The sequence below is a fragment of the Rhipicephalus microplus genome, chromosome X (genome assembly GCF_043290135.1).
Source record: "Rhipicephalus microplus isolate Deutch F79 chromosome X, USDA_Rmic, whole genome shotgun sequence".
Taxonomy (NCBI): Eukaryota; Metazoa; Arthropoda; class Arachnida; order Ixodida; family Ixodidae; genus Rhipicephalus; species Rhipicephalus microplus.
In genome coordinates, this window is record NC_134710.1 from 41660598 (window position 1) to 41687946 (window position 27349).

Consider the following 27349-nt stretch of genomic DNA (forward strand, 5'->3'; position numbering starts at 1 on the left):
ACGTTCATAAAATTGCAACTTTTGTGAGAAGTGATAAGGCACCCTGTGCAAGACATCAAGCTTCATCTATACCTGTATAGTATATACAAATCTAGCGATTACCCAAATGACATGTCGGGCTTTGTGGACACATGCTGCTGCTCACTCGGAACATACGAGATATGACTGCGTGCAGTTCTGCCGGTGTTAAAGCTGCAGAAATGTGCGTAATAAACCAAAATGTCATTTTACTTGCAGTTTTTGGGACGGAAGCTTTGACTTGCAGGAAGCAATTCTTTTAAAGGGTCTCTAAACCAACAAAAGGTTAAATTTTAGTAGTGGTATGACATTTGTGCATAAGTGTATAACAAACACATAGCCATGATAATTTTCGTGTTTGTTTCTTAGGTATGGTACATCCAGGGGTGGAAGTACCACGCCACCTGCGCCACTCTGCGCCAATCTGGCCTGCTGTGCCAGGCTGTGCATGAATGGCAATATCTGCGATAATTGTTGATTGGAAGTTTAAACTGCCAAATCTAGCCGACTATTATCGTTGACCGAACAACACTGAGCTGTTAATGCAGATGACTGAGGTGCAAAAAACATCTTGTGAAACGGGCAGAGCAGAAGAGAAGAAAGAATGGTGATTCTTGGTAGGAATGGTAAACAAACAGCTAGAGAGCTCTTGGAAGCTTTATATATTAAAAAGAAAGGGCCTGATTGTATCAGTGATACGTCTATAATGTTGTATTCCACAAAAATACGGCTTTTCGAAAACTTATTGCTTTGAGTATGACACTGTACGACGTCTGTTGGCTGTGCACGCATGCGCGGAATTGTCTTCTTTTTTCCTTCGCGTTTCTTAGACTGTCATAAAGAGATGGTAGTTGTTGCTGTTCTTTCTTCTCATCTGCTCTCCCCGTTTTACTAAATGTTTTTTGCGTCTCGGTCATCTGCACCAAGTAAGCACCATCTTTCCCCAAAAGAAGTCCTTTTGTTATAGTGAGCTGTTAACACTGAGCAACACTGAACTATTATTTATCAAGAAATGCAGTGAAACCTCAATGATTTGTACCAGCCGGAAATGCAGCATGATCATCGTGCTTACAAGTGCTAATGTGCATCTCCTGATGTGCCCCATCCCAACCAATGAAGAAATACACTATCACAGCAGATGTTGGCAGCAGCTGAAATAGCGACAGAACGGACACTGTCGGCTTTCCTCAATATGTACTTGCGCATCCCTACTACAATGTAATGCTAAGGGACAACTGACAGTTTTGATTCAAACATGGAGCGGTACCATGTTCTCGGATCATATCCTGGTTAGTTGCTTGCAGCGCGCCGCCAACGCTACCCACTCCATCACGGGCAGTTTGATGTACCGTGCGTGGGTATTTGGCGTGTGAATTGCTGGTTCCTACTTTGCCCCAGACAGAGTACACATGAGCAGAGTAGTGAGTTTAATTCACATGAGGCTAACCAACTTCTGCCTCGTGAAGTGCACCGCGATTATCCATATGCTGTTTCACACGTCAGGTGTAACCCTGCGGAGGCTAACGAGACTCCTTGCAATAGATACGTTTGTGTTTTTACCACCCAGAATATATTTTTCTTTTTGTTTCAGGCTGAGTATAAAGTGGGCATGTTTTGCATCTCTCTCACACACACATGCACACACACACAAACACACACACTCAGACTTGTAGGTGGTAAGTCTGTTAAGCTCACTGGTACTGAATGTTTAGTCAAAACCATTCAAATATTTTTTTTACCGGAAATAATTTTGAGTTATGATAATGTTTGACCTTAAAGGCTGCTCCAAAACTAACTCGTGCCACTCCAAAACACATCTTTTGGTGCCCTTAACCTGCTCCAAGACTCCCCTTTTACTGCATCAAAACTACTCCAAAGCAGCGTTATTCCTGCTTCCTGAGCTGTTCCAAAACACTGAAGCCCACTTCCACCCTGTACATCTTATATTTTGGTTATGTTTGAAAGTCATCTTACATGCTCTTATGTACCTGGAAATCTGCGTGGTTTCACCATGCAACATATTTTTTACAATTCTGTTCGAAGAACTTGTATACTGTTCGCAAAAAAGCGTGTCGTCTTTGTTGAAGAAAAGAAAAAATTTATGCTGTAAATTTGCAAAACACATGTCACTATTCTATTTGTTTGTTTTTCTTTTTTCGACAGATAATCTGTATACCGATACATTGCAGTTTTTTTGTGTGTGTGTGTGTGTGTGTGTGTGTGTGTGTGTGTGTGTGTGTGCTGCATGTATTGTCTACAGCCAAATTCTGTAGGGGCAGGGGCCTTTGTCAAGCCGCTATGATAGCGGCTTTTTTGTTCCTGTCCTGGCAATTTTTCAAATGAATGCTGAAAAAAAGAATCTCTGATGTTTTTAAAACGCTGCCGTAATAGCGGTGCTGATGATCGGAATGCAGTGATCGCTCGTTTCAGTATTTCCTTTGCTACTCTCTCTTGTAAACTGGTCTTACAATGTCACTTTTTCCTTCTCATCGAGGACCCCGCCCTATCTCACATGACATACCATTATCGCTGGCGAAACAATGTGCACTCTTAGTTTCCTTGACTCCGTGAATTCCGTGCGTCTTGGCTAACTGCTGTTGTTGTCGTGCTGGCCTGTGCTCCTGCGAATCGTGCCGTTATATACCCTGTGTTGTGCGCACGCCTTCATGGGATTGGCAATGTGATCGACCCATGGGGTGACGCGTCCGAATCCTGCAGCAGGTGCCGGTCGTGATGGTAGTCTTTGGCAGCGAAGTGGCACCCACAAACACGGAAAACCCTGTTGTGTTTTATTTCTGCCGTGTCTCTGATGCGCACAAGCTGAGCATTTTTGCAAGACAATATGACGAGGCAACACGTGTCGTGTTTTCCAGGATGCATGAAAGCCATTGCAAAACACTGTCGTATTTGGTTCGTGCAGCTTACCAGACTTTTACGTGTCACTGTGTTGGCACACTAGAGATCATGGGTCGCAGTTCTGATTAGCAAGCACGCACACACATTTTACTTCTCTAAGTGTGCCTGCACAATGTAATTCCTGCTTGCAGCATAAGGACAATGTTGAGCTTCTGTGAAAGAAAAAAAAAAAACAATTGTAAAGCTTTTTTTACATTACTATTTGGTCATTCAAATGAACATGAGCTTATTGTGTAGCTTCTCCATGATATCATTTTTACAGTCCTTGGAATAAAAAAAAGAAAAACACAGCTGTTTTTTTTTAAGTGTATTGATATATTTCGCACAACTGAAGTGGTTTGGTGAGTAGTTGTGGAAGCAGACAGGCGAGCTACGCATTATTCATTGCATGCCACCAGCCACAGTACATGTTGAAAAGCATATGTTCTTGCATGTGTCTTTGCAGTCAAACAACAGCGTGGTAGTGTGCAAAGGTGCTTTTCAACTGTGGTGCAAGCCAATACCAGGTATTAAGGGACTGTGCCAATACTTAGGACTAAGGAAAGTTGCACCTGGGTAATTATTCCACGCCAGGTGTCCCGGCCATCTCAAGTGTATCCTAAACAAAAATCATGCTAATTTATTGCAATGAAAAGAGTGAATTGCTGGCTTATTTTGGATAGGACAAGTATGTTTTTCATGTGGGTACCTTACAAATTTCCTAGAATGCCCATACAGCAGCTTCCTTTCAACGAAGAAGCTTCCATGTGGCCAAATGGGGAGAGATAGCCATCATTGGGGAACTTCAAAAATTATTTCATTCCTAATAAAGATAAAACTTGCCTCATGAGAATAACTGTTCATTTGCCTTTTATTGAGGTACAAAACTGATTTTTAATTGCTTTTTATGCTAATTGTGTCTTAATGTAGACAAAAGTTATGATTATCTGCCATTTGCGATATTGTTTTCATGATGTTCAAAAATTTGAGTGGTCTGAAAGTATTTTTAATATAACTTATACCTTTCATAAAGTAAGTATTCATTTCTCAGATATTCATGCAAGGCACAGTATTGCACTAGAAAAAATTCGAACATAAAATAGAACACATTAGTGAAGTTTTATGAGGCTTATCTGGCTAAAAAAATTTGGACTGATATTACTGTGCTTCAAACAACTTTAACAAAAACCTTTTCTTAATATGTAAACCAAATTTTGTAATGAAATAAGGGCATCTCTCATACTCATATGATGGTTTAAGGTCATAAAACTCCAAATATTATTGGAATTGAAATAAGAAGCGACACTGAGAAAAAGTTTCTAACAAACAACACCCGGACCACATTCTGGGAAATTTGAAAGGTGCCCACATGAAAAAAAATTATTTTCCACCCAAAACATGTTGGCAGTTCACTGTTTTCATTGTAATAAATCAGCATGATTTTCTTTTTCTTTTTTTTTCGAATTCATTTGAGGTGGTCGCTAAAATGGCTGGGACTTGTAGTGTGACAGAAGCAACTTTTCATAATCCTAAGTATTGGTTTGCACCACACTTGAAAGGCACTGTTGCCCGCCACCACTCTCTAGTTGGCTGTAAAGTCCCATGCATGGTCATGTGCTTCTCAACATATGTTGTAGCTGGTGGCATGTAGTCATACATAACTCGCCTATCTGCTCTCACGACTATTCAACATAGCACCACAGTCGTAGAAAACACATAAAAACATTTTTAAAAAAAGCAGCTGTATTTTTTTTATCCTGTTTTTTATTTGCCTTTGTGTTCATCTTATTTTTTTAATACAGTAGACTTGCCATAATTCAAACTCTGATAAATCATACCTTTGATTAATTCAAACAAAATTAAATTTTTTGGTTGGCCCTCTATTCTTTCAATGTATTTAAATTCAAACTCTTAATTCAAACTCCATCATTCTGTCAACTCATACTCTTTGCAGCTCCATACCAGAGAATATCTGCTGCTTTCTCATTACTATTTGAAAATTTCAATGCTTATATAATCCAAACATTCTAAAAATTAAAAATAAGCACCTCAGGCCTTAAGGAAAAAGGCTTTGCTAGAAAACAAATGTTTGATACAAAGTACACGCATGGTAAACTGTGATGCTTCTCAACTAGTATCTAGTATAGAGGGCTTTGTGCTGAAGGCACATACTTATAGCAAAGAACCAGTTGGCAATTCACAAATTCTTCAAAAGGTCTGATCAGCAGTAAATGACCATTAAACTGGTGGACCTTACTTCTCTGCTTTCTGTTCATTGTGTGCAGTTAGGGTTTAAAAACACTTCAAAAATTTTTAAATGTAATGAAATCAATGCTTGATGATAATTTGTGATGTCACCTCATGCGGAGTCACCGATCTGAGAACTTCTGATAATTCAAACGAGTTCAGAGTTTCCTTCAAGTTTGAATTAACGAGAGTGGACTGTAGTTATTTTCATGAAGCATAAGTTATGCTGTGTATTTCCTCCCTGCAATAATGCCCTCGACACTGCAGGCATTTTTGAGTAAATAAATAAATAAAGATTAAAATTGATGTCACAGAACAGGTTCGTTTCGTGACGTTTATGCTCATTTGCACGACCAAATAATAATTGCATAAAATGCATTTTTTTCTTTTTACAAAACCCTTACATTTTCCTTGTGCTGCAAGCAGGTAAATTACACAGTGGAGGCATACTTCAGAAGTAAAATTTTTATCAATGTGGAACACTGTTGAGTACATGGCTAGCATGCCTGCTTCTCATAAATGGTACATTGAAAACTGCACTAAATGTGCTATCAATTGTAAAACCACAGCAAGCTTTTGCACATTTTTAAATGAGGCAGCACAGTACAGTTGATATGCAAGTACAAGCAGTGCTGTATGAAATAAACCCTGTAAAGACAACAAAGTATAGTAGACTCGCAATAAAAAACTCTGATAATTCATACTTTCAGTTAATTCAAACAAAATTCATTTTTATGGTTGGTTCTCTATTCTTTCAATGTATTAGAAAGCCTTCTAATTCAAACTCCATCATTCGGTTAATTCATACTTTTTGTGGATCTATACCAGAAAAGATCTGCTTCTTTCCCATTATTATTTAAAATGGTGTGCTTATATAATCGTAACAGTCTAAAAATGAAAAATAAGTACCTCAGGCCTTCAAGAAAAAAGAACCTTTACTAGTAAACAAAAGTTATAAATGAAGCACACGCATGGTAAACCGGGATGATTCTCAACTGGGATAGAGAGCTTTGTGTTGAAGGCATATACCTATAGCAATGAAGCAGTTGGCAATTCACGATTTCTTCAAAAGCTCTGATCAGCAATAAATGGCCAATATACTTGTGGACTTTACAGCTCTGCTTTCTGATCACTACGTGCAGTTAGAGCTTCAAAACACCTAAAATTTTTGAATGTGATAAAATCAATGCCTAATCATAATGTGCGGTGTCACCTGACCCGGAGTCGTCTATCTGAGAACATTTGATAATTCGGACTTCTGGATAATTCATACAAAATTCAGAGGTTTCTTCAAGTTTGAATTAACGAGAGTCGACTGCAGTGGTAGAACATATCGTTATAACGAATTTTTGGATGTAGCAATTCCATTTTTATCTTAGGTGTAACTTTGTTACAATGAGGCTTGAGCGTATTATAAGCAGAACCGGTAGCTCTGGCAGGGACGTTTTGCATGGAGTGGCCCACTTGTGAAGTGCAGCAAGCACAAGTGCTGATGTCTCGACCAAGACCACTATCGCTGTCAGCTCTGTTTGCATGGATTAGTGTGCTGATATATATTTTTTAACCAAATTTAAGCACTAGATGGTTACTTTCCCGAAACCTGTGAACAAATCCTGCACTATAATTCTTTACAGTCAATTGTGGCTGTTGTGTCACAGAAGATCTGATTGGTTCATATTAAGAAAGCACCTGTAGACAGAAAGTAAGGCGATTTTATTTAATATACTTAATAATTTAAATATATGCCAAATTTGCAATTTTCTGAGCTGTTATTTTAAACTCATTCAAGCAATACAGTGCAGTGAGTGTATACGTTGAATATTAAGAGTTCTTGTGGTCAATTGGCAATAGTCATACTGTACTGTTCTTTTTTCTTTTAGCTGAAAGAGCTTCTGAAAGATGAAAACTTGGGGAGGCCTGTTGCTCAAGGCTTTAAACAAATTCTGCAACCGTCGGTGAGTAAACAAGATTTATGTTTGGTTCTTATTTTGTTTGTGTTGTCTTGTACATAATTATTATAGTTGTTAACACATAATCACATTACTGAATTATGAAGTGTAATTATATTATTTAAGTATAGTATAATAGTGAGCTCCCTGTTTAAATTCTGAAAACACCAATGCTGCATTCATTATTTGTCAGCTGATGCATAGAAATTCAATTAAGAAAATGTGTAGAATATTTGAGCGCACGTGAAATTCACAGGGACAACAAAAGTGCAAAGGCTATCTAAAGCTGTGCATATGTTCTGATTGATTACAAGTACTTTGTCATTTACACATGAATAGAGATCATGTTTTAGCAGAAATAGTTGTCTTTTTTAAACAGCTCAGTGTATTGTGCCAACATTGCATTTTATGTGCTCTTGATAATGCTTTTAATCTATTGTCTAGATAAGTTTGGATACAGAATAGAGGTGAAAAAACAGCGCGCAGACTAACAACCATTTATTTTTATTTTCCTCGGTGTATATAGTACTCCGTATGGTGAAACAAACTTGTTAGGTAGTGCCCTGTTTTGTTGCCTCTATTTTGTGTACCATCTTGGAAGTGTTTTTTGATTTAATAGGATCAGTATTTCGTCTTTGCTCTTTTGGTCTTGATCAACAGTTGTGTGCCCTAGGTTTCTTTTTCTCTTAAAGTCATGCAAAGCAGTACCTAGGGTACTATAAAAGCATCTTTTAGTCACTTGTATCGAGTGCAGTATAACAAGACTCACCAATGCATCTTGTCGCCTCCCAGACCACATGTATTACTGTCTGTGCAGGCCTGACCTTTCCAGTGGGCCTCGTGAGCTATATACCTTTGCAGAGATCACTTTGTCATTAGCTTAATTGGTAGGATTTCAACATGTGAAATAGAGCTGTGCACCGCCGCCGCGCAATAATTGTGTTGGGCCGCCATTTGACTGATTTTTACACGAGCTGGGAATCTGGGCATAAAATACGTCACTTCACCTTCTTTTCTGCGGCTTTAAAATTTCTCAGAGCAGCATTTACGGCGTCCTTACTGCTCTCTTGTGTCCGTGTTTGCATGCCCTGTTTATATAAGGGCCCTAAAACAGCTACTGAAGGTACACAACCGAGCGTGTTATTCTCTTGATGTTTTTCGTTTTTTTGGTGTCTTTTGTGACCCCAGAACTGTGATTTGCATGACATAATTAGGGCCATACTCTGGAGTGGTTCATATATGAGAGGTAACAGTGCGAAAGACGAGGACAACAAAAGCACATACAACAAACGAGGCAGGGAATTTTCATGTTCTTGATTTAATTGATGATGACTGATATACTTGGATATGCATTTACTTACATTCTTTGCAGCAATGAAGCCTCAGTTACCAGTAAAACAGCGCTTCGTCTGTTGTGTGTGTGCCTCTGTTGCCCTCGTCTTTTGTGCTGTTACCTCAAGATATGTTAAACCAACTAGCCAATAAGTTGACCCATACACCATAAATATCAGTTACAAATAAATTTTGTGAGTTTTCGATTGTGCAAGTGGTAAATAACAGAGTGTAGCCCCCAAGCTCGAAATCCAGATGGCCTAATGCTTAGCGCTCACATTGCACACGTGCTTTATGAAAACATAAATGTCGGCGAAATAGTATAGCCTGAAAGGATTGTAGTGAAGAGATTGTACGGCAGTGTAATGGAGAAGAAAAGCAAAGGAAAGGGCTCCGAATTATTTCGATCTCCCAACAGACGAATTCTTTGCAGCGAAGACAACGACACCGTCCATCAAAAAGGCCAGCCCGCTTCTACAGTCTTTGTATATTATTTGATTGAGAGATGAGTTGCATGGACACTCTCTACAGGTTTTATTCGTCCCTGTCATGTTTGGTATAATGTACAAATCAACTACTTTTGTACGCACACTGTATGCTGTTCCCGCAGATAAAATCTTGTGAGCGCTCACTGGGAACACTGTTGATGCATTACTGAAACAAGCTGCCCATCTCCATCGCACAGGGGGTGCATGCGATAACATGAAAGACGCCCACTGTCGATTGCCCCTCAACCGGAAATGAACGCCAGGCTGTCATCTTGCCCCACCGCGGTGGTCTAGTCTCATCCAAGGTCTAATCTCAGCCAAGGTACTCGGCTGCTGACCCACAAGTCGCGGGATTAAATCCCTGTTGCGGCGGCTACATTTTCAATGGAGGTGAAAATGCTGTAAGCCGATGTGCTCAGATTTGGGTGCACGTTAATAAACCCCAGCTGGTCGAAATTTTCGGAGCCTTCCAATATGGCGTCCCCACATATCACAATCAACCCTGTCTGTCTTTTGCTGAACGAAGGAGTATGGTAGGAGGCTGCGTGGCTCGATCCGCAACTGTGAACTTTCAATATTGGGGCGTGCTCGCTAGATTTAACATGCGCGCTAGCGCGTGCTATTTCTGCAGCCATTAGTAAACAGCTTGTGTACCCTTCTACTCACTATGATATCACTGTATGCACCCTGCTTTTTTTTTTCTGGCAGCAGCTGTATTCCCATACACTAGCGTTTTACAGTTTTGAAGATCAGATGAAAAAGTGTTAGCTGCAGTCCTAGTTCCTTATGGAGCTGTGTGCTTGTATCGCACAGTGTAAAATGCAAATTCGTCGAAGGGTTTTCTGGCTATGAAGTCACCTCAAAGTTACCGTATTCTCCTCAAAGACCTGGGTTCAAAACTGTTTTGTACTTTTTTAAAGCTGACACTTTCATACTAGACACTTTAGCCTCATCTTTTGAGGAATTTGAATGTTGTAGCGAATATTGCAATGTAGATGCGCTTCTTCTTATGTTTTGTCATAATGCCTATGAAAGTATGTGCCTCAAATATGTCCTAAATGGAACCCAAGACACTTATGCTATTATAAAGATATAATGCATCTCACTCGTGCATAAAGCGCTTACGTAAGAATCTCAAGTGTATGATGATGCTTGTTCATTTAAAGCATTGAACAGTAAATTAGAATATTGTTACGGAAAAGAAGAGACACCCTATCAACGAGGCTGTGGATTAGATGTATTTGAAACCAGCGGTAATGGCGTGACCAGTTCACCAGTGATTGAGCGGAGACAACCCTTCGTCTTCCTCGTCAGGCACACACGCGCGTCACCCCCTAGAATCTCAGTATGCATGCATGCAGCATAATCCCCGGCAACCAGAAGCGCCGTCTCGGCGCATCTACATGTCAACGTCACTAGGAGAGTGGTAGGGCTGCAAGCGCGCAACATGTACAATATCGGTAGCCTGTTGGGCACATGAAGGCGATGGGGCGACAGGACTGATTTCATATGTCACAGGAGTAACCACACAAAGGACTCGGTATGGACCTGTGTAGCGAGTAAGCAGTTTTTTTGACAAGTCAACTTGACGGGTCGGAGAACAGAGCAGGACCAAAGAACCGGGCGGAAAGTGTACCTCGCGTTGTTGTTGGTCATAGAAACGCCGTTGCTTCTCTTGAGAGGTCATAAGGCGAGTACGGGTGATTTCTCGTGCGTGAACGGCCCGAGTGATAGTGTCCATGGCATATTCACTGGTCGGTACTGCAGGGGACGGTATGACGGTGTCTAGAGGCAATGTTGGTTTTCGGCCAAATAGCAGAAAAAATGGAGAGTAACCGGCAGTGTCATGGCACGAATAATTATAGGCAAATGTGACGTACGGCAACACAAGATCCCAGTCGGTGTGGTTGGTAGAAACATACTTAGCGAGCATGTCTGTAAGAGTTCGATTGAGACGCTCCGTGAGTCCGTTGGTTTGCGGATGGTATGACGTAGTTAGCTTGTGTCTTGTTTGACAGGACTGCGAGATGGCGGCTATGATTTTGCACAAAAATGTGCGGCCACGGTCTGTAAGCAGCTGCCGTGGGGCTCCGTGTTGCAAAATCACGTCCTTGAGAAGGAATTCGGCGACGTCTGTGGCACAGCTTGTGGGAAGAGCTCGTGTGATGGCATAACGCGTGGCGTAGTCGGTGGCCACAACTATTCACTTGTTACCCGAGGAAGACAAGGGGAAAGGGCCAAGTAGGTCCAAGCCAACGGGGAAGAATGGTTCTGACGGAATGACAAGTGGTTGAAAACATCCGGCAGGAAGTGTCGATGGCGTTTTGCGGCGCTGACATTTCTCACAAGCCACAACGTATCTTCTGACTGAGCGTGCAAGCCCTGGCCAGAAGAAGCATCGGCGTATTCGTTCGTAAGTGCGTGACACACCAAGGTGACCGGCAGTCAGAAGGTTATGAAGTTCAGTTAGAACTTCCGAACGAAGGTGTTTCGGAATGACAAGCAGCAGGGCCGGGCCATCCGGCTGAAAACTTTGGCGGTATAATACACCATTGTGGAGCACGAATGAGTGAAGGGACTGATTGGAAGATGGTGATTCGAGGCGCTCAATGATAGCACGCAAGGACGCATCATGGCGCTGTTCGTCACCGATGGATGTCATTTGCGAAAGGGAAAAGACGTAAGGCTCAGTGTCGCTTTCAGGCATAGTGCTCGACTCAGCAACCGGGTTGCGGGAGAGGCAGTCTGTGTCCTGATGTAGGCGTCCAGATTTGTATGTCACCGTGTAGGTATACTCTTGCAGTCGCAGAGCGCAGCGCCCGAGCCGGCCAGTAGGATCCTTCAGTGACGTAAGCGAACATAGCGCATGATGGTCAGTTATTACAGAGAAATTTGTGCCATATAAATATGGGCGAAACTTTGAGACTGCCCAAACAAGAGCAAGGCACTCGCGCTCTGTAATGGAATAGTTGCGCTCAGCAGGTGTGAGGAGGCAGCTAGCGTAGGCGACAACTCGGTCGTGTCCCCGTTGGTGTTGGGCTAGGACGCGCAGGTGTGAGGAGGCAGCTAGTGTAGGCGACAACTCGATCGTGTCCCCGTTGGTGTTGGGCTAGGACGGCTCCCATCCCGTGGCCACTAGCATTAATTCGGACTTCTGTCGGAGCGGATGGGTCAAAGTGAGCCAATATAGGTGGAGTCGTCAGAAGCGTGATTAGATGAGAAAAAGCAGCAGCTTGGTCGGTACCCCACGTAAACGTGACGTCTTTCTTCAGAAGCTCAGTGAGGGGTCGAGCGATGGTTGCGAAACCTTTCACAAACCTTCTAAAGTAGGAACAAAGTCCTATAAAACTCCCGACGTCTTTGACTGAATGGGGTGCAGGAAAACTGGTGACTGCACAAATTTTCTCCGGGTCCGGCTGCACACCAGATGCGTTGACAAGGTGGCCCAACATCATAATTTGCCAGCGTCCAAAGTGGCACTTCAATGAGTTTAATTGAAGGCCTGCAGTGCGGAATATGTCAAGAATAGCTGACAAATGCTGAAGGTTGGGGAGTATACAATGACATCGTCAGGATAACAAAGACATGTTGACCATTTGAACCCTTGTAGCAGAGAGTCCATCAAGCGCCCAAACGTGGCTGGGGCGTTGCATAGCCCAAACGGCATAGCCTTGAACTGATATAGGCCATCTGGAGTTACAAACACAGCCTTCTGTTGGTCTTTTTCGTCGACAGCAATCTGCCAGTAGCCGGAACGTAGGTCTATTGAAGAAAAGTATCGGGCGCCGGGGAGACAATCGAGAGCGTCATCGATGCGGGGTAAAATGTAAACGTCCTTTTTCGTGATTCTATTCAGATGGCGGTAATCCACGCAGAAGCGCCACATGCTATCTTTCTTTCTAATGAGCACAATGGGGGACGACCAAGGGCTCGAAGAGGTTTCAATAATTTCTTTGGCTAGAATCTTGGTGACTTTTTGCTGAATTACTTTTCGCTCGGTGGCAGACACCCACCCGGTATGGTCGCCGATGAATGGGATGAGAATCACCTGTGTTAATGCGGTGCTTGACAAGTGAAGTCAGGCCGAGTGGACGACTGTCTGTGTCGAATATGTCGTGGTATGAAGCCAGAAGGCGGCAGAGTGCGGCTGCCTTCTCAGGTTCGAGGTCCGGGGTGATCATGCAGCGTAAGGTTGTATCGAGGCACTTGGCATCCTGCAAGTGACGTGGGTGATCGGGACATACGTCTGCCACAAAACAGGTGACATGGTCGTCAATAAGGGTCTTAACGTGGCGACCGATATTCCTTGAGGTAGCACTTGTTTTATGAAACCAATATTGATAACAGGTAAATATGTTCGGTTAGAGGCCATGCTTACGACGGAGTATGGGACAGTAATGTTGCGTGCCAGGAGAACATCAGGAATCGGTGTCACGATATAGTAACCGTCCAGCACGGGAGAGGTGTTGCCAATTCAACGAATGTGAGAGCTTTAGGTGGTATCCGGAAGAAGTCAGTCGTGCACAAGCTGTTCTGGAGTTCAGGGTGAGAATCTGGGAGAAGAGGAAGTTCTAGGCAGAGAGTACCGGCGGCACAATCGATCAGGGCAGAATGCGTCGATAGGGAGTCCATGCCGAAGATTAGGCCGTGAGGGCAATTTTCAAGCACCGTAAATAAAACGGGGACATGGCGGCCGGCAATACTAACGCGAGCGGTACACATTCCAGTGATGGCCGCAGTTCCACCATCAGCGACATGGAGGGTTTTAGTTGCTGCAGGCGTTAGGACTTTTTTGAGCAGGCGACACAAATGAGCGCTCATTATGGCCACTTGAGCTCCGGCATCAACTAATGCTGTCAAAGAAATACCGTCTACATACACCTCAATCAAGTTCTTATTAGTGGGGAGCATCAACGGAGGATTTGGATCAGTCGCAATTGATGCAGCACTACCTCACGGAGCTGCATGATCTAGTGTTCTGTCCGAGAGGATCCATATTTGACCGGCGACGGATAGTGGCGTGGTTGGGGCGATGGGGAACGACGGCGTTGAGATGACGGCGAACAAGCGGTGGAGCGGCTGTTGGGGACGCGAAAAAAGGGTACATACGACTGGGCGAATACCGACGGGAGTCCTCGTATGGTCGAGTAGAGGAAAAAAGGCTCCAGTTTGAGGGTGTCTAAGTACTGCGGCAGTAGCGGGAGATATGACCAACTCGGTAGCAGCGGAAGCAGATCGGTCTGTCATCTGCAGTTCTCCATTCTGTCGGATTGGGGGATCACGGAATAAAATGTAAGTCTTGGCGTGGTGCATTTGTTGTCATTGGTCTGTAGGTGGGTCGAGAGGCAGAGCAGGCCACAGGAATACCGAGCTTTGCAATTTCCTGCTTCACGACGGCTTGAATAACGGAGACCGCCGGAGGCGTTTGTGCGGCGCCATGGTCGAGCGGATGTGGAGGAAATGGTGCCGGACTTTGCGCCTCAAGCTCCCGTCGAACTATATACGTGTCACACACACTGTCCTGCATGGGTGCTGCGGAACCGAGATCAGTGCAGGTTGATGTAACAGCCGTTTTTGGTAGCTGCGTAAACTGAGGCAGAACACGGCGGCTTTTGGCCATTTCGAAGCGGCGGCATTCCTTAGTAATCATATCTACGGTCGTGACGTTGGTGTACACGAGCAAGTTGAAGGCATCGTCCACGATGCCCTTGAGTATGTGGCCCACCTTGTCACTCTCTGTCATTCGCTCATCCACTTTCCGGCACAACGCGAGCACGTTCTGTATGTACGAGACATACGACTCAGTTGAGGACTGCACACGAGTGGCAAGTTCTTTTTCGCGCTTTCATTTGGTGACTGGATGGGTCCCTAAAGAGGTCGCGTAGTCGCTCCTTAGAGATATCTCAGCTGGTGAGCTCAGTCTCATGGGCGTCGAACCAAACACGTGGGGTGCCGTCCAAGTAAAATATTTCGTTGACGAGCATCATTGTAGGGTCCCATCGGTGTGTCTGGCTAACGCGCTCGTACATACGGAGCCAGTAGTCAACGTCAAGCTCAAGTTGTGCGGAGAATGTACCGGGACACGGGGGTGGGGCATCGTCAGGTATGTGGTGGCTGGAGCTACAGATGGAGACGCTGATGGGTTGTTGTTATTGGTAGCCATAGCCGGAGACTGAATGGTGCGGCCACAGTGAAGCTTCGTGGTGAGGACGGAGAACGTTCTACCTCCACTAAATATGTTACAGAAAAGAAGAGACACCATATGGACGACGCTGTGGATTAGTTGTATTTGAAACCAGTGGTAATGGCGTGACCAGTTCACCAGCAATCGAGCGGAGAAAACCCTTCGTCTTCCTCGTCAGGCACACACGTGCGTCGCCCCCTAGAATCTCAGTATGCATGCATGTAGCAATATACATCAAGAGGACAAGAACTACTACTTTAACAATGTCTTCGCTACGCTTACAAAAAAAAAATCTATCCAAGTTCTTGAAATCGATCAGTACTGCATCATCTATGCCCTCCTTGTTTATTCTTGATGGCCTATCCTCCTCAAATCTTTAAATAATAAGTGCCTGTTATAATTACGTAAAATTTGTTTGTTTTTTTCTACCAACAGGGGCATCACTCCTTCATTTTCCGCGTGCAGCAAGCTACCATCTTTCTAATCTTGAATTAGGCTCCCCTGAAGTACATAACCTTATACTATATCTTGAGGTTTTGAAACGATCTGGCCTAAGCAGTATTTCACATATGTTTATAAAGAATGATGTGCTGATCTTACTGTAATACATAAAAAATAAATAATATCTGCAGCAGTTCCCCAGCTGTGGAAAATAGCAAAGGTCGTGCCCACATTTAAGTCCGGAAAGAAGAAAATAATAGCAAATTATAGGTCAATATTTTTGCTTTCGACCACCTTTAAACTTTTGGAGCATATCGTTAACAAATACATTGCAAGCAATAAGAAATGCATGCAGTATACTTTCATGATCACAGGGTGCTGGTTATTCTACTGCTACACACTTGCTACAATTTATGCACGACATTGCTTCCACCCTGAACAACAGGAAACATGTTGATGTCATATTTATGGACTGGTATTCAAATATCTTGACATGTTTTGCCAACAACAATCTAGATGATTTGATAGCAGGTTACTTGCTGTCCCGCCCAAATTTGTTACGTTTAACCACGCGAAGTCACTTTATGTACATATCACATCAGGAAGGGGCCTCAAGGCTCAGTGCTTGGTCCCCTTTTGTTTAATATTTATATATATATGACGGAGAAAAATTATCAGTGATACTCAAATTAAACTTATAATGTATGCAGACGACTGCGTTATGTGCAGAACCATCTTCAATATGTACTCATTCGTCGTTTTGTAACAAGTGAATTATGGCAAACTTCGAAAAGACTGTGGTCGCGACCTTTTCAAATAGAAAACAGCCTTTTTTTTATACCTACACAAGTGACAGGGTGAGTGTAGCAGCCGTAGTTTAAATACATTGGTCTAACTCACACAGGAAATTTAAAATGGCACACGTATGTTGAAACAATCTGCAACAAGCTCTTCGAAAACTTTGGTGTCTCCGACGCACGTCAAGCAACTCAGCAAAATAATGCTGACTGATGGTGGTGGTGGTGGTTTTGATGGTGGTGAGCTTGGCAGACCTGGCCGGAAATTGCTTCGCCTAAGCAACTTAAGGGGGCACGCGGGTCTTCGAATGGTCAAAAATGGTCAAAAAATTTATTTGCTGCAAAGTTTATTTTTGGGGCATTTGTACTTCTGAGCACCTACTCTCAAATTGCTAATGCTGAATTCGGTCGGGAAACGCTATAAAATCGGCCTTCAATGCATTCTGGTCACACTACAATGCCCCCAAAAAGACTAAATTTGTTCAAACTTTCCACGCGCGCCATGTGCGTTGCGGCGGACCGAGCCCTGCCTTCTTGGGCTTGATTTGAAGCTTTTTCTTTGTGCACATTTTGCGCCATCTCAAAATGACGTCGCTCAAGCGGAATGGCTGCTGTCACGGGTTTTCTGAAGGTCATTTCCAGATCGTCGATTGGCCCTCATGTGTCGCACTTCCCAGGCGCGCCTTTCCGAGTCTCCCATTGGCTGGGGTGGCCGACGCGTCATGTTTTTTTTTTGTTGTTGTTGTTGTGTTCGTCGCCGTGGCTGTCCGTTTGTGTGTGTCTGCTCTTGCGATCGTGCGCATTTCTCAAGTCTCGCCGCACCGTGTTTCAGCTTTGCACAAATACTTTTTCGCCGTGATCGAGATGCCAGGAGACTCTCGTCTGAAACCATCAACGCGATGAGCTTTCGGAAGTTGTACAAAACGGCCTTGGAACAAGTAGGCGCCGGCAGCAATTGCCCTTTGGCAGCTGGTTGCGCAGTCGCAGCCGGACCCGTTGAATCCGCCGGAAACTTTAACGACGCTGTCTACTGACGACGCCGTGGGACCACGTTCGATGAGCGACACACTTCGGATTGATGCTGCATACTACTCAACCGCGGAGCAGGCGCAGCAAGTTGAGAAATCGGCGCCAACGAAGACCATTTTGTCGGGAAAGTCGGCTACCCTAAAGTTCGACCTCCTTGGAGTCAGCGCTTATAGCCTTCGCCATCCGATTTTCAGCAGCGCCTACACAGCCAACGAGCTCGGAGCTGACACGAGCACTGATGACAACGAGCTTGGCGCTGACGCGAGCATTGACGACAAAGAGCTCAGAGCTGACGCGAGCATCGACGAGACTGTCATCAGTCAATAGCAACAGCATCACGTGTAGCTGAAATTGAGGCAGACATTATTGCGGGCAAGAGGACTGCCGTGCAAAAAAAAAATAAAAAAATAGGATACTTTTTTTTAACTTTTTTTGGGCCAACCCGTCGACCACTGAGGTGGCACCGGCCTCATCGATTCTTTTTTTTTTTGGATAAACGGCTCTTTTCAGAGCCACCTAAATAATGCATTTACAAGATTGCAACAAGAATTTTGTACTACAGCCAGGACCCTTTGTGTCAGCAAAAAATACTTATAAAAAGGGGGCATTTTCGCGATCATTCGTTTTTCCGGACGGATGCCCAATCTTTCGGACATTTTCATGGTTCCTTGAGGGTCCAGAACACAGCAACTTATTACCCAGGGCAGCATGCTGTCTAACAGCTGGTCGTTTGAGCATCATACCCCACAGCTTTTCCAGAACCCTACAACAACTTGTCATGGTGGAGTTCTGATAATGCTTTTCTCATTGGAAAAATTCTTTAGAAATGATTCCAAGGGTGGAATAAGGCACATTTTACTTTGTTTTGCCGGGGAATAGATTGGGAACATGTGTATAAAATTTGTGGTAAAAGTTCCTTATAGAAAATTTCGCACTACATCTCGAAATTTCAAATGCGATTTTCTCAGCTTCACATTTTTTGCCGACCTGACCAGCCTTACAGAACTTTTCATCATGTTTTTCTGAAGCAATATTTTTAAACTTTATGCCATTGAACTCGTAGGAAACAGGACTGTGGAGCTATACTATTTTTCTGTGGCTGAGAGGGACATATTAAATGTTATGAACAATAATCTGAGATAACTAAATTTCAAAATTGCAGAGCATCAATTCAAATGAGAATTTTTATATGATGAGTATCTCAGTGACAATATAAATAGCATAGCTCCACATGGCAGGTCTTTGGCTACAGCTGCATTCTAAGCAGAACCTAAATATATTGAGGGAAAGTACCTTAACGACCCGTAAAAAATTACACAGTTAGACTTCTTTTATGCTCTCGCAATTCAACAAGTAGTTGTTGTACATTAAAACTAATTATATTTAGGAAAAGAGGAGGAAGAAATACATCTTCACTCCCAATTTCATTACAGTATCTCCAATAATAAAATTTTTCATTTCAAGACCAGCATCTCCCCTTAATCCTATCTCTTGTAGAAAATGTAAAAGTATGTTGGTGACTTGCTTTGCATCAGCCTCGCACCTGCCGGAAACACAATGTCCTTACAGCATCCACGGGGGAACCCTCCTGTCTTCGTACTGCCCATAATTTCTCCTTTTCACACAAAAAAAGGTCACAGTTTCACCAAAAGGGCGAAGCAATGAATGCGATAGGAACATATTCGAATGCATTACGAAGGAAGGCTAGCATTTTTTGGAAAAATAATAATTGTAGTAAACATGCGCTTGCTAAGTAACCAAGTTTCCTACGGCGCGGCCATAGCAACAAATTACAATGGTATACGAAGTAAGGCTGGCAGTCAACTCATTTAGATCCGATCTCGCGTAACTTTACAAAACGCTGGTGTAAGATCTCTAGGTACACCTTTGGAACTCTTTTTTTTTTTCGTGTTGAGAGTGCAGCTTGTACAAGCCCTCGCCTGCTAAGGAGGCGCAAGCCGGGCGCTGATCGTTGCCGCGGTAGCACCGCAACCATAGTCCCCCTCTCTTTGTTCGCTCATTATATGAGCGCGTGCAGACGACCCCGACCGGAAAGGCTATGTTCGCTCCGCAGAAAGAGGAGGCTAGCGCACATCCTTCCCGGTATATAGGTTTGTACATATACATGAATGACGATGGCGGAGGCGGCTACGGTAAAAACCATCCGAGAGTGTTCATATAATTGCTATTGAGATAAAATGCTTGCACGACAACACATAGTGCTGACAGCGCATAAAACATTAACGAGACACGAATATGCATTGGTTATTTGGTCGCTTCATTGCAAAAAGAACAAATATGTCAGTTTCTATAAAAAGAAGCGATACTGCTTATATTTCGTTATTATGACCGGTGTTTCTCGCCTACTTCGCATGCGTATCTTTTGTCAATGCAGCTTTTCACAAACATTGGCGCACTTTCAATCGTGTCATCCTCCTGCATAAATAAGATGGTTCACACTGGCTCAAATGTTCTAGCACCCATATCCTTGGTTGCATCTTGTGCTCATCGAACCTGGTGGTTTGACCCTCTATATATTATGCCCAGCCGTTAGATAAATTCGGCATTGTCTTCGTTTTCTTTTGTTTGCTTGTTGCTGTTATGCAGAACATTCATTTTTGGAATCAGCTTGATCGGTATCTGCGCCGACTCAAACCAGCGGTTATAGACTAATAGTGTTATGATGACTGTGAACTGCGACTTTCAGAGCGCATGCTCTCCTCTCTCCTATTCTCTCTTCAGACTCCCACATCTCTGTCCCCATTGTCAGGTCACATACCGATCCTTTTAGACTCGTTAACAACCCGCCTTTCCTTTCCCTCCTGTTCCTTCCTTCCTTCCTTGGTTCTGAGAAATTGGAAAAAGAATTGCATGGCCATGTATTTTGTTAAATTGCATTTTTTCGGTGTGCTGAACATTTTTATTTACAACTGCTGTGCCTCTAAAACTGAAACAGCAGTTTTTGTGAATAAATAAAATTAAGACATGCCGTTATCACTTTAACTGTTTTGTCCTTTTGGGGAAACAGATTTTTTTTTTTCAATTCAGTGAACAGGTTTCTATCACCACCAACTCTTGAATCTACATTCTATATTGGCGCACAGGTCGAATGTGAAATCTGGATTTCATTATGCATTGCTAGTCAGGTTAGTACAGGAAAAACTACCTGTGTAAAATGTCCAGTAGCTCGGCCGGGCTGGAGCATATGAGAAAGAATGTTCACCCTGGTCCTGTTCTGCAATTAGCAAATGTTGTGCTATGCGCACTGCAGTTTGATGGAGCTGTGTGCTGCATGGCTCCACCACACATGGCTCCACCACACATGGCCACCAATGGGTACTGTGATGAGTGCTCTTACTGGCAAGATAAATTTCAGATTGGTCATTCTAGGCTACACTCTTCGAAGTACGTGGTGATGAGGGGTAGCCCGGTTAACCTGATTATGTGGAGAAAGTGCTGCACACGACTGAACGTGAATCAGTTGCCCACATGTTCAAGGAAATGAAAACAAAAAAAAAATGCTCCAAGTTATGTTGTGTGGTGATGTAACTTCTGAGTGGAGCCCAGCCATCCTCACCTTTGTAGCTTCCTATTGCAACGTTCCTTTCCTCAAGTTTTGTTATCACCCCTTTACACTACGTTCAGCGCAAACCGCAGCTACGATGATCGAGAAGCTTCGAGGCTCTTGAAGATCGTTTTGCCACCCACTTCGGGAACGTCACAGATTATTCAGGAACCTACGTCGCCGCTAGTGATAATGCTAGAATATTCGATGGCAAGGGTATAAATGCCGACACATTTCACGGCTTGTCAGTTGATCGACGGAAGACGCTCTGTTCGCCGCTATCAGTGCCATTGTCTTACTTTCCTTTTGCATGGCCACAAGTTCGGCCCGAATAAACAGTTTCTTCTTCGGCGTGGAGTCTGCTTCCTTCGTTCACGTCACGACCCCGGGACATCTGGTAGAGGTGCTACTTCGTTCATGTACCGGACGCCCCCGTCAAGCCGTGAACCCAGTCCATGTCGCGAAGAAGACACCGACTCCAGTCAGGAGCACCGAACAAGCCGCAGGCAGCAGCGTTTACTTCCGAAGCACGGGCCTCTACAAGACAAGGCTCGGAAGACCATGGCCATGACCTCGAATGCGTCAACGATGACGATTGCTGCGCCACAGCCTTCGATCGTGATGCAGCAGCTAAGGGAACCACTGATTTTTCATTGGTCATTATCAAGTCTCGAAGACCTGACTAGAGACTTACCACCGAGTGGCCACCCCCAACCACTCGGATGCCGAAGAGAAGCTCCGTCGCATCTACTTTTATCTGGAAGATGCGGCAAGGACGTGGTTCGAGAATAGATAGTCTGCGCTTCGAATGTAGGATCTTTTCTGTGGCCCATTCCTGCAAACGTTCACGAGTGTCGCTCGCAAAAGAAAGGCTGCTGCGTTGCTGGATACCCGAATTCAGCTGCCCAATGAAAATGTCACCATTTTCACGGAAGAAATGAGCCGCCTCTTCTGCCTGCTGACCCCAACATGTCTGAGGAGAAGAAGGGTCCATCTGCTCATGCGAGGAGTCAAGCAAGAGCTCTTCACTGGGCTGATCAGGAACCTTCCAAAGATGGTCTAATTTATTTCGAAAGCATCTACGATGGAGAAGATGCTCGAGATACGGACACGGCAATACAACCGTAGCTTCTCGTCTACACGCTACAGCGACGTCCAAGTGCTGTGAACCGCCGACTTGCGTGAGACGACCCGAGCGATCGTGCAAGAAGAGCTGCGAACATTGCTTCCTTCAGCGGAGCCTTGTGTGGACTCCATCGTGGACATCGTCCACCAAGAGATCCAGCAATCGCTGGGCGTTTCTCAGCCTCCAGAACCGCATTTGCAAGTAATGAGCTATGCTGTTGCAGTCCACCGTCACGCCCCTTTTCCACGCCCACGCTAGGACGCCACTCCATCACATTTCCGTCGCCAGACGCCACGGCTGCCACCACCACCACCCACATCCTACTGTTCGCCAGCAGGACAGCGCAGCGCACCGAGGAAAACCAATTTTTAGCGTGCACCTGACAATCGCCTGCTCTGTTACCACTGCGGCGAGGCTGGGCACACCTACCGTTGTTGCCAATACCGACAGATGAACCTACGGGGCTTCGACAATGCGCCGTGTCCACAACGTGGCGAACGACCGCATGACATCGCCGACTATCTCGCGGAAGCGCACTCGATGTCCCGATGGCCTTATCGTTCACCGTTGCCAGGCTTCTACGCCTCACTGCATCGCAGGCAGCATACCGGCTCTGTCTGGGGCCAATCTCCGAGCTCTTATTCAGAAAACTAAGGGCAGAAACCGATGGAGGTGAGGTTGCTGTACAACGAACTACCGAAAATCCTCCGCCGCTGACGACGACAGCGCCGCCACGAAATCGAAAGCACCTATCACAAGACAAAAAGGGTCTTGACGTAGAACCTTCGCAGCCTGCAGAATATGTCAAGATGCAAGGTCGAAGCAGCGGAGCAAACAGACGTAGCCATGACCCGACGCCATGACTCAACCGCAACACACGAGAACGAACCAGCAACCTCGACGTAATATTCAACGGCCGCCTTGTCACTGCTCTTGTTGATTCTGGAGCCGACTATTCCGTGGTCAGTGGGTCTTTCGCGACAAAGTTAAAAAAAAAATGAGGACTACATGGCAAGGCCCCCGAAGTCTGCACCGTTGGAGGTCACTTAATAACGCCGACTGGAGTTATTAAGTGTAGCAGCAAGGATCACCATCACAGCACCACCACAGCAAGGATCACCATCAATAATGAGACTTATCCTGCGAGCTTTGTAATCTTACAAAATTGCTGCAGGGACGTGATACTTGGAATGAACTTTATAAGTCAATACGCCACTATCATCGACCTAAGGTCTGGGTCAATCACACTAACCTCAGAAAACATGCTGCCGACACCTACAACGCCAAGCGATCCCGCAATTGCATGTGCTTGAAGATCAGGTCACCGTACTACCTTTCTCCAGCATCGTAGTTTCCATTGGCACCGACAAAGCCGAAAACTTTGAAGGCGTCGTCGAGGGCGATCAGCACCTTCTTCTGAACCGTCAGATTTGCGTCGCAAGCGGCATAGCTGAGCTGCGTGACGGCAAAGCAAAAGTGGTACTGACAAACTTCAGTCACAAATATAGGCACCTCAACCGGGGTACGGCGGTCGCCCACATCAACGAATTCGTGGAAGCCAGCAATTCATTCGCCCTCTTCGATGCTGCTGATGCTGCTTCGACGAATCGAGGTGCCGAAGCAGATTTCGATGTCAACCAGAGCCTTTCGAAGAGCAAGCAAGACCAGCTCAAGTCCCTGCTCTTGCAATTCAAGGGTTGCTTCTCATCATCATTGCGAATTCGACGAATCCCAGTCACGAATAATGGCATCATAACAGAAGAAAGTGCCCGACCAGTTCGACAAAGCCCACACCTATGATGTTCGAGAAGCTTCGAGGCTTTAGTAGATGGTTTTTTACGCCCACTTTAGAACGTCACACATTATTCGGGAACTTACGTCACCGCTAGCGATAATGCTAGAATATTCGATGGTAACGGTATAAATGCCGACACGCTTCGCCGCTCGTCATTTGATCGACGGCCGACGCTCTGTCCGCCGCTATCAGTGCCAGTGTCTTACTCTACTTTTGCGTAGCCACAAGTTTGGCCTGAATAAACAGTTTCTTCTTTCACGTGGAGTCTGCTTCCTTCGTTCACGTCACGACCCCATGACACTATGTACTTCCAGGGACAATAGAAGAAGGCCATATAGAATTACGATCATTGTCTATAACTCTACTTATAGTTGGAAGATTCAGAAAATGTTTGCAGCTGGAAATTTTTGAGTCAACATGATCCGATAATTAGGTCATTTTATGATTGCTAGGAAAAATACTTTGGGGCCCATTTAGAAAACATAAACATAATTATTAGCCTCAAAAATGAAGTTTATGTTTAAAGTATTATTGTTAAAAATGTTGCATGTGAATTTTTTAGCATGACATCTTCATTTTTTTAACCCTACTAACAGTACATTGAAAGTAATATTTAGATTTGACAAAATGCCATGAACCTGTACTAAAGAGCATAGTTTTCTGCCATTAATGACTGTTGTGTAATTTAAACAAGCTTGAGCTGCAATGACTTTAAAAGAAAATTTGTAAACTGAAAATTAGTTCTATTGCATTCATTTCACTGAGATATCCAAACTATTAATCATGGTTTCTTATGAGAATGCATTCTGGACTTTGTACTGAATGTTTAAGCTGGCTTGCTCTTTAACCTATTTGCTACAAAGTATTGCAATCATTATGGGGCAATCCGTACTATTATTATTTTTTTTTTGTCATGTGCATCTGCTGTGTAAACTTCGATTACTGGATCTAATATACCGTGCCATACGGCAATAAATACTTATAAGAGATGAAGAAATGGGCTTTATTTACAAAACTGATGCAGCACTTCTCAGCTATGACGTCGGAAGTTAGAGATAAAAGTTTTCTCTAAACATTTGGAATGTACTGTTGTTGATGTAGGTTTTGTTTTCTTGGTCTCCAAGAGTCAGTGTCACCACCTTGTCGTGGCTCTTGTCGCTATCAAGGAAAATGTTGAAAATTTTGTTGTCCAACAGAGTGTAACTGCTACAACTTGTTGACATCTTTTCAGATTTAGGGGGTGTGTACAATCATTTTACGAATCTAAACTAAAAGTAAATAAATGTAACTGTCACTGTAGTGGATAAGTAGTGTCATATATTGATAAGTTGATAATAATATTGATTGCATCATTTATGAATAATCGTTTAAAAGTACCATTGTTCCCGCCCATAAGTTGCTGTCTTTTCTAGTATAAATAGGTCAAGCAGTGTCTAGTGAGGCGCACTTGTTTCGCTTGAAAATACATGATGAAATAAGCTTTCTGTTTAAGGTCCTGACAACGGAAGGACACTGCACTATAACGCTGTTTCATCCACAACGGTTTTTCGTGGAAACAGTGGGCTTTCTAATTGACGGTTTCTACAGTGCCACAAGCGAAGGTATGAACTTGGTGTTTTGACATGACTCTGAGGGATTTGGTGGTACTGGAAATCAAGTATCAAGTGTGAGATCTTGCTTTCATTTTTCATGATATGCAGCCGTGAAGAATAATTTTCTTATGGGCCTTTGCTACCAGCTCGCATATGTTCCTAATGCAGTGGTCAACGCATGCATTGATCAGGTAAGAAAAGCAAATTTCAAAATAGGCTAATGTAGAAGCTTTATTTTAAGGAATTCAGTGCTTTGAATACTCTACCCTTTCTGTGTCATCTTTTTTTATCTATTTATAGGGTTTAAAAGCCAAGGGGATCACTGAGGCTATATAAAACTGCTTTATGAATGGTTTTGGATTAATTTTGACAAGCGGGGTAATTTTACAGGCATTTACACCTAAGCACATTAGCGATCTTGCATCATCAAAGCTGGGCATCAAGCCCACAATCTGATTTCTGTAGCAGAACACTGTGGTTGCTAAGCAAAGGCTGTGCCCTTTTTTGTTCTTAGCCTGTGCTTGTGTACAGGGCTCTACAACATTAATCTTAAGAGGATTCAGTCATCTGGCTTATCTACCATAAGACGGTTGAAAATAAAATTTGTAGTGAAATCTTCTGAAGTCATTTAGTAACCAATCATAGCTACGCCACACTAACATTGTGGGGTGGCACAAAAAGCACAAATGCTATTGCAGTAAATTTTTTGTGTTATGCACCCCTGTCTGCCCCCCTTTTTCTGACACAATTAAGAAGAAAAAAAAGCTTTGAAAACAACATTGAAGTATTGATTTTGAAAGGTTACCATAAGTATGCTGTGGGAAGAATTAAGAATAATTAAATAGCAGCAGGCAATATCACTAAGAATAATAAAAGAGCAGCAGGTAGTGCCACTGTTCTAGCTCGGAGAAAATGTATTGGGGAAGAATGGGAAATATAGTCAAATGCCTTCATAAGTGACACTGATATAAGAGACAAATGGGTATAAGAGACACGAAGGTGCCTGCAGTAAAATACGGGTTGATAAAAAAAAAATGTATAGGAGGTACCCTGCTTATAAGAGACATGTCATATAAAAGACAAGAATTGCTGCCCAGGCATGCCTTTTAGAAAAAGGTTTAACTGTACAAGTGTTACTTTTTGTGTCTTTATTATCACTTGATATTTTTTGTAAGTTCTGCAGAAATATGATTATTAAAGGGCATTACACTTATGGATTTGTTTTTCATTGTTAGCTAAGGTATTGTAAAACACCTGCTCTTAAAGGGGCCCTGAAACACTTTTTTGAGTAACCATGGAATTAATTCCTTGGAAAAGCTTATTGCCTCAAAAATTCAACGCCGCAAAAATTTTAAGGGTCCGTCCAGTACGAGCGGAGTTACAAAGATTTGTCACACGCTGCAATCACGTTCTCTCTTTTCTCATCATGACAAAAGCACTGGAAGCTAAGCAGGGAGGGATGGCAGGGGCAAACAAAAAACGTTATGCGCGCCTCGTGACCTTGAGAACTTTTTTTTTTTTTTATTCGAATACGCGCCTTTTTCAAAGCTGCCGTGCACGCACACATGGACAAGTGATGGCCTCCCTCTGCGATCTCTGTAACGGCCGAGCACGGCATGTTCAAATCAGCCCTGATGGATGGGCTTTCTACAAGTGATTTCTGTACATCTTTCGTCATTTGTCGAGGGAAGAGAAAGCAATGTTTAGCTTACTTTGATAATTTATTGTGAATTCTAGGCCACGTGCTGCGCTATAATATTTGGCTTGCGTTTTCTCGGGTGCCTCTACTTCCGATCGGCAGCATTTTCTGATCATTTCAAAGAGTGTTGCAGTGCCCCTTTAAGGGATCCTTGACAGTGAAAGCTTTGCTTGCGACTTTTTAAAGTAATTT

The 27349-nt window shown here is 43.6% G+C and overlaps 1 protein-coding gene across 3 annotated transcripts in view; it reads left to right on the forward strand.

Moving 5' to 3' along the window:
- Positions 1-27349, forward strand: part of Mms19 (MMS19 nucleotide excision repair protein) — a 252136-nt gene that overhangs the window by 102544 nt on the left and 122243 nt on the right. For all 3 annotated transcript variants that reach the window (XM_075876298.1, XM_037426866.2, XM_037426865.2), the window contains exons 20-22: positions 7041-7115; positions 25359-25467; positions 25567-25649. In XM_075876298.1, the coding sequence (XP_075732413.1) occupies positions 7041-7115; positions 25359-25467; positions 25567-25649 (267 nt within the window). The remainder of the gene's footprint in view (positions 1-7040; positions 7116-25358; positions 25468-25566; positions 25650-27349) is intronic.